General features: G+C 61.3%; 1 protein-coding gene across 1 annotated transcript in view; it reads right to left on the bottom strand.

Annotated features, from left to right (window-relative positions):
- The window catches only part of TBX1 (T-box 1), a 10,213-nt gene that overhangs the window by 530 nt on the left and 1,786 nt on the right, over window positions 1-7,897 (bottom strand). Inside the window, exons 3-8 of the mRNA XM_026091871.1 lie at window positions 7,264-7,403; window positions 4,417-4,518; window positions 2,948-3,119; window positions 2,577-2,732; window positions 998-1,065; window positions 546-776 (exon numbers count right to left, since the gene is read on the bottom strand). Coding sequence (XP_025947656.1) covers window positions 546-776; window positions 998-1,065; window positions 2,577-2,732; window positions 2,948-3,119; window positions 4,417-4,518; window positions 7,264-7,403 — 869 coding nt within the window. The remainder of the gene's footprint in view (window positions 1-545; window positions 777-997; window positions 1,066-2,576; window positions 2,733-2,947; window positions 3,120-4,416; window positions 4,519-7,263; window positions 7,404-7,897) is intronic.

The following is a 7,897-nucleotide window of genomic DNA, read 5'->3' as shown; positions in this document are numbered from 1 at the left end:
GAGCGGCGGCGGGGACCGGGCCGTGGGGCAGCACCTCCCCGCTGCGATAAGTGGGGCTGGATTGACTGACAAGTCGGTACACGCCTGAGATTTTTGCAGTTGTGTAACGCTAAACAAATACAGACTTCCCTTTATTTTACGAGCCCGGAGTGTGCTGGGAGGAAGGCCTCCGGTTGTCTCCGCAGTTGTTTGCTCTGCGTAATGGAAAAGGAGGGGTGGGCGGCTAGACCGGACCGCAGCTCCCGCATAGGAACGGGTCTGCCCTGAGCGTGCTGCCGGGGTGCTTTCAAAGGGCAATGCAAGGTGGTGTGAGTGGCCCTTGCTGCATCTCTGCCTGAAAAGCTAAAGTTTCAGCCAAAAAGTCTAAAATGGGACACTAAAGGAAGAGCACGGTGTGTTTTAAACAACCTTGCTGCTTTCCCTCACGTTTAAGCACAACAGCAATGAGTGTTTTGGACCTAATAAAAGTGAATTAGACTAAAAAGATGTCTATTTTTATTTAAAGAATAGACATCATCAGTGCAAAGCTTGTTAGCAATGAGGACTTCCTGGGCTGTGTGCTTGCTGTAGGCAGCTGTGCCCCAGCATTGCAAGTGAGGCTGCCTCCCAGCACCCGTGTGGTGCTGGCTGCATGGGCCAGGGTGGCAGGCAGGCCCAGCCACTCGTGGCACTCACCTTTCTCCGTCCCGTTCTGGTGTGCGGGGGAAGACACCGGATTCCGGGATCTGGCAAAAGCGCTCATGAGAGGAAGGGCCCCAGGCCTGTGATTCCTGGGCCTGGAAGAGAAAGAGGAGAAGTGACAGGGAGCTATTGCTCCAGGCAAATGGGCACGCGCATGCACCACTGCAGCAGGGCTGTGAGCTGCTGCTGGCAAACAAGGCCTGACCCAGTGCCTGCTGAACACGATGCATGTCTTCTATAAATGTAAACTGGGCAGGTGTGCGCTAAACTGGGGGCAAGAGGGGGCTAGCTGTAGTCAGTGAAGCAGCCGCCTTACCAGTCTTCAGGGTCGCAGTCTCTGAATCCCTTGGCAAAAGGGTTGCTGGCGATCTTGAGCTGTGTGATCTGTAAGGAGAAGCGGGGAACAGTCTGAGTGGCACACGTAGGGCTCCCCGGTTAGGCGACRAGCGTGTCTCTGACCGGGCTTTCAGGGGTCGGTTGTTCCTGGTGTAATGGGGAGGGCCCAGGTGGCCTGGGAGCCAGGGCCCTGCTGGGGCGTGCTCTGCTGCAGAGCACGAACATGTGCTTTCCCTCTGTTTGAAAATGCGGGCTAGGACGCTATCTGAGTTCAAGGCGAAGGGAGAGGCAGCCCGAGTTGGCTGCAAAAGCTGCCTAAATGCACTTGTAAGAAAATGCCACATTATATGGGTCACCACCGGAGCAGCTAAGACAAATCACTGGATAAATCATACTTATGTATTTATTTAATTCGCCAGGGAGAAGGCAAGACATTTTCTATATTTAAGCAAATCCACGGATAAAGTATGTGATTGTGAGTTTCCGGAATGGGTTGAAAAACAAACTTTAAGCTCCTCAGTGACAGTTCCAACCTTAGAGGTCAAACTGATAGAAAGCAGGAGAGAAAGAGCAGCTGTCCGGAGCCATCAGGCAAATGCCAGCCGGGGAGGGACTCGGAGCCCCTTAAAGGCACAGCCGGCCTGGGCCGTGCGGGGAGGTCGCATGCAGCCAGATCCCAAATTTTGGGGGACCCCTTTGGAGAGGTTTGCTCGCGGCTATTGCAAAAAGTGGCATCGCTGCTGGTTGCTTGTGAGCAACCCCGCAAATCGGTGTGGGGATGGCCGAGACGCTCAGCCCCTCGGACGGGCCTGYAGCATCGGTGCAGAGCAGCGACGATGGTTTCCGAGCAGTGCAGAGAAAACCCTGCTATGAAACCGTATTTGCACTCGAGCCTGGGATTCCTGCTCTTCACATTATGCTGATGCGATTTAAAGAAGCAATTGGATTAACTGCTGCCCAGAAATCCGCATCGGATTAGGGGAGAGGGAGTTGTCCCATCCCATCCCGTCCCCCCCAATATAATTGTATTCCGGTGAGGAACAGACCGGGAGGGAGGGAGCCCGCAGAAGTAAAATCGCAGATTTATCCAAACAAATTGTGAGTGACATTTCGCAGCGGGAAGCCTGTAGTTTCCCAACTAGCCGGGTCTCGGGTTTACATAGGTAATGACGTCCCCCTGGGCCGCGGGAGTCTGCGACGGGGCAGGAGCGGCAGGGCTGGCGCTCACGTCGCTTCCTCGGTGTGCGGCAACGCGGCTCTGCGGCAGCTYCCCCGGCTATCGGGTTCCTCGAGCTGCCCGAGAATGGGTTTAGCAGATGGGGGAGGAGGAGGAGGAGGAGGGAATACCCCCAGACACCGCCGCCTCCGGGGGACGCCCGCAGCCCGGCCCTGCGCCCCGGCGCCGCCGCAGGGGCCGAGCAGGCTCCCCGGGGCGCAGCACGGGCTAGCCCCGCTCCGCTCTCGCACCAAGCGCCGCCGCTGCAGCCGGTCCCCGGGGCCGGGCTGGGCTGGGCTTATCCGCTTCCCGCCGGCGCCCCCGGTGCCCCGGCCCCGCTCACCCGGTGGTTTTGGTAGGCGGTCACGGCCGTGAAGCGCGTCTCCTCGAAGACGAAGGTTTTAAAGTTCTCCTCCGCGTATTTCTCGCTGTCTTTCCGGGGGTCCACGTAGACCACGTGAAAACGCGGCTGGTATCTGTGCATGGAGTTCAAAATGATCTGAATGATAAAACGAGCAAGGAGACAATAACTGATCCAGGCGGAGCAAGGAGAGAGCAGCGAGCGCGCAGCCCGGCGCCCCCGCCCGGGGCAGCGGCGGGGCTGGGCAGGGCGGGGGCTCGGGGGGACCGGCGGGGACCCCGGCGCGGGGAGCTCCCCGGCTAAGCCCCGGCCCCGGCGGGCGCCTTCCGCACCTTCTCGCCGCGAACACTTACGTGCCCGTTGTCATCCAGCAAGTTGTTGGTCAGCTTGAGCTTATCGAAGGAGACGATCTGCTTCATCCACTGCGCGCCCTTCGCCGGGGAGTCGGGGTGGTAGTGCACCCTGCCGGGGGTGGCGGGGTCGGCTTTGCCGGCCACCAGCCAGGAGGAGCTGTGGAAGGCGTATCTGCCCGAGGAGAAAACGCCGTCAGCGGCGGCCCGGCTCGGCGCTCCCGGCCCCGGCGCCCCCGAGGGGTCCGGCCCCGGCGGGCCGCTTCCCCCGCCCCGGCGAGGTGGGGCTGCCGCCTCCCCAGGCGCTCCCGCTTCCCAAGGAAACGGGGGGCATGAGCGCTTCCCAACAGCCGCCCTCGTCGTGGGGAAAAAACAATATTTTATCAGATCGCCGATGAAACTTGCCAGAGAGGAATCTGCGGGATCGAGGAAATTTATAGCTACCTGTACAGATTTGGGAGAGAAGCCGCAAATGCTCCTCTCCCTCTACAAAAAAAAAGGTGAAAGGGAGCCCTCTATACAGGAATATTCTGGCTCTAAGTGAAGAGTGGAAATTTATGTGCAGATTAATAGCAGGTCCAGAGTTTAGCAGCCTTGTTTCATTCTTTCAAAGTACATATTCAACAGTAACATTTAAAACAGAGAAACCAATCTTCTATACACGTGTTTACTTTAAAAGCCAGTGTTTGCACAGGGGGAATTAGACACCATTGGACTCGAGCAGAAACATTACTTTTTAAAGATATACTCAATTGGATGTTATATATCCCACTTCCCTTGACAAGCAAACATTTCTAGGACGCCCTGAGAATTTGGATATCTGTCTAAATATTTATATATCGGACCCTGCGATTCATACGCACGCTGCCTGTTAGGCGTCCTGATCTGAAGCTAAATGCATAATGCGCCTTTCACTGTCTTAAAATTAAAGGAGTTGCAAATCAGCCCGCATCGCTGACTTGCGAGTCGCCGGTTTCCGAGGCCTTCCTCCGCTCCCGCTGGAAACAAGGGCAGGGTTTTGTGGCTCGGGCAGCGGGGGCTTTCCAAAGAACAAACCCCGCTCTCTTCCCCCAAACGCGCAGCCAGCGAGCGCCCCAGGTGGGCACTGCCGCGGGTCGGCACCGACGCTGCCACCTGCCCCGTCCGAGGAGCACCGGGGGTTTTTTTGGAGGGGAGGGGGGAACGTGTCCCAGGTGCGACGGGGGCAGCGGCGACGGGGGCAGCGGCGCCGCGGGCGTCTGCACCTGCCCCCGCGCAGATTTTGCGCCCGCTTGCGCCCGACCCCTCCAGTCGTTGCCTGAAATTCAAGGGGGTCTCGGCGGATCCGCGCCCGGCGGAGCCGCCCCGGCCGCGCCGCTCCCGGCCCGAAACTCGTTACGGGGCGTCCCGGGCGGGCGCGTCCCCGGGCGGCAGCGGCTCCTCGCCTCTCGGCGCGGCCTGCAGCGCCGAGCACCGCCCGCCGCGTTACTTGCCGGTATCGCTTGTCGTCCACGGGGACGAAATCCATCAGGAGCATGTAGTCAGCCATGGGGTCCATGCCGAAGATCTTCACCTGGAAGGTGGGGAACATGCGCCTGGCACGGAGAGGAGAGAAGAGAAGGGGAGAGCTGAGCTCGGGGCGAGCGGGTGCCCCGAGGGGCTTCCCCCCCCCCGCCCAGGAGGCCCGGAGCCCCGCACCCCGCGGCCCTTCCCCTCCCGCTCCCGACGTGCGCCCGAAACGGGGCTTTGCGCCTCCCGGGCGCCGTCTAGGAACCACGGGCCGCCGCGGGGTCAAGGGCGGACCCGGCGGGGCAGCATGGGGACAGGGCGAGCGGGGGCAGCTGTGTCCACACGGCCCCCAGGAGCATCCCAAAGGACGAGCCGGGGCGGCACTGCCTTTCCGCCGGTTCCGCCGCTGCCCGGCCCGTCTGGGCCCGACGGGGCGGCTTGTGCCGCACACGCAAAACACCCGCCACGGCGGGGTGCAACGGCGCGGGGGGAAATAAAGCTTTGCTGCCTCCCCCTTTGCAGGCGGGAGACACAAGTGGAAGAGTTTCCTTCCCTGCTTTTTCCCCATCTTGCCAGCTGCTCTCATGTAAGGCAGACGCAACGCAAAGCGTCCCCCCAGGCCCACCCCGGGGTGCCTGCTGCGGTCCTGCCTGCGTGCGACCCGAGGGAAACGAGCTCCCACGTCTGCAGCTTCTGCTCCCCAAAACCTGCGCCCCTTTTAAAGCAGCGATTAAAAAACAGCAGCGTGTGCGTGGAGCCCCCGTGCATCCCGCGGCCGCCGGCCCCGCGGGGACAGTGCCCGCGGCGAGGAGGGGCGCACGCACGCCGCCAGGCCGGCCGGCACCGGGCATCGCCCAGCGAGCCCCTTCCCGGCCCCGTTTCGTTGCCGGAGCCCGGTGGGGCCGGGCCGGGCCGGGCCCGGCCCCCGCACCGTTGCGGGTGCGAAGGAAAGCGGAGGGCGGCCGGTGCCTCGCAGACAAGAGGCTCAAGGGGGGCCGCGACCCCGGGGCTGCCTCAGGGGCTCTGCTCCCTGCAGACCCCCGGGGACACGTCCGAGGTGGGGGGTCCCACGCCCCGAGACACAATTTTTCCGAGGGGCTGCGGGAGAAATGCGGAGGGGCCGGGCCCGGGGCACCCCCCCGGACGGCGCCGGGCCCGGGCTGCAGCTCCCGAGCGGGGCGCGCCGAAGATGCGCCCTAGCGTCGGGTCTCGTTACGGCTTCGCTTTGGTTTGATATATTCTTTACCCGACCAGGAAACCCAAACGAGCAATAGCAGGAGGTATTTCAGGAAGGAGATTTGAACCCGTTGAAAAACCAAACCCCAAATACCCCCCGAAAAAACAACCCGACAAGAGCCGGGCCCCACGAGTCCCCCCCGGCCCACTCGCGGGGCACCTCGCCAGACCTGCTGTGCGCGTCTCAGGGCTTTTTTGGTTGYGCTGCTGCTGTTTTCCACCAAGAAAGGGCTGCCTTAGCCCAGAGCCAGGGCACCCAGAGCGGTGGGGGGCCCAGGGCTCCGGCTCCGCGGCCGCGCAGTTCCTTCCACCCCGGACCCGGCGCTACCGGGCAGCACCCGGCGACGGGCAGCTCTGTCTCCCTCTCTGTAACGCTTTAGCAAGCGCTGGAGAACATTTCCAGTCGCCTCTTCTGTTATTATTATTTTTAAAGGTGTAAAAGCCCCCATTAGCTCCAGTTCCGGTGTTTCTTGTTTTAAAACTTTTTAAAACAAACAACCCGAGTTGATAAGACCCACCTAGACAAACAGCAGGGCCAGCCCAGAGGCGCTGGGAGAGAACAGGCTTCGCAGCGTCTTCCCTGCGCCTTTTCCTGCTGGTTTTACCCCGCTTTCTTCTTTTTTTACCCGCCTGCCCGGAGATTTGTCGGTGTCATTAAATAAACGAAGAGGACGGGGGAAAAGAAAAAAAAAAAAGAAAAAGAAAAGCCCGCGGTTTGAATCAAGTTAGTTCCCTTTCGAGGCCGTTTGGGAGCGGAGTGTTTGCAACCCTTTCGCTGTCCCGGCAGAGCGAAGGAAGCCAGACCGAGGAGCTCCTGTTTGCAGAGAGCCGCCGCCTCGAGCCTCGGCGGCCTTTTCCGCCGGGGAAGGCGGCGCGGAGCCGCCGCTGGGCTCCGGGCCGCGGCCGGGGACGGCGGGGCGCAGAGGGCGGCCGGCGCCGCGGAAGGCGCTTTCTGCGGGCAGTCGCGCCCGGGCTTCCGCACCAACACGCCGCCGGCTACTTTTTCACCGGGCACCGAGATGATTTTTTTATAGCAAAATGCTATTTTTTAAATTATGCAAATATAGAAATATACTTAATTTTTCCCCACCTTCAGGAGCCTCAAAATCGCCGGAGGGAGAGCAGCCACCGGAGCCGCGGCAGCAGCGTTGCTGGGCCCTTTCGGAGCAGGGCCCGGGCTGCTCCCTCGTTCCCCCGGGCACCGCGGCAGCGCCCCTGCGGTCATTCCCGGGACTCATCGAGAGCGATCACCGGGGAAATGTATATACTTCTTTTTCTATTATTTTTTTTTCCTCCCTCCCCGTATCGCTTTAAATCAAGGGAACAAGACAGAGCCTGAGCAACGCAGCCGGCACCCCAGGAGGCAGCGGCCCCAAACCTGCCCTGCAACGAGCTCCCGCAGCAAAGGCGCTCCCAGGCGATCGCAATTAAACGCAGTTAATTAACAAGGCTAATTGCCCCCCCCCCTTTCCCCCAGATGTTTTGCTCATTTCTAACGCGGCAGGATCAGCCGCTTCCTTTGTTCCCGGCCGGGAGCGGGAGCGGGCCCGGCCGCCGAGCTGGGCCGAGCCGAGCCGGGCCGGGCCGGGCCGGGCCGGAGCAAGGCCGAGGCGAGCTGGGCGCAGCCCGAGCTCGTTATTCGGTATTCGGGAAATGCAATATTTCTGGGGGACGTTTCGAAGTGTAAAACAGCCAGAGCTGGGGTCTGTTTGCAGTCCCCGCCGAAAGGGAAAATCTGCCCCCACAATAAAAGAAAATCATTTAACCGCAGGTTTTTCGCGCTTGTTTTTTCTTTGCTCCTGGCTGTCCCCTCTGGGAAGGACAGTGCCCTTTGCGAACGCGTCCAGCTTGAGATCCGTGCGGGGTAATCGAAAGCCGAAAACGCCCGGCAGTGCCGGCGCAAAGAGCGTTTTTCAGCGCGAGTAAAACACGCCGCGGAGCCCGCAAGCAGAGCGTGCCCGAGCCCGGCCAGGCTCCCCCCGCCTCCCCCGCCTGCGCGGCCAAACTTTAACGTTTGCTTTTAGCCCCCCAGAGCGGCACTTTCTTCCGCATAACACCCAAGGCCTCCGGTTCCGCAAGAACTCGCAGATTCTGCCCCGGGAGAAACGTGAGGATCAAATGACGGCAGCCCTGGGCCCGCAGCTCGCTTTTCCCCTAAACGCCGCGGATCCCGCCGCCCCCGGCGGGGCCCCGGCGGGTCCCCGGGCGGCCCCGGGAGCGGGGCGGCGG

This window comes from Apteryx rowi, unplaced genomic scaffold (genome assembly GCF_003343035.1).
Source record: "Apteryx rowi isolate R43461 unplaced genomic scaffold, aptRow1 scaffold_93, whole genome shotgun sequence".
In the NCBI taxonomy this organism is placed as follows: Eukaryota; Metazoa; Chordata; class Aves; order Apterygiformes; family Apterygidae; genus Apteryx; species Apteryx rowi.
The sequence above is the reverse complement of the archived record's forward strand: the minus strand, read 5'-3'. Positions and strand labels throughout refer to the sequence as shown.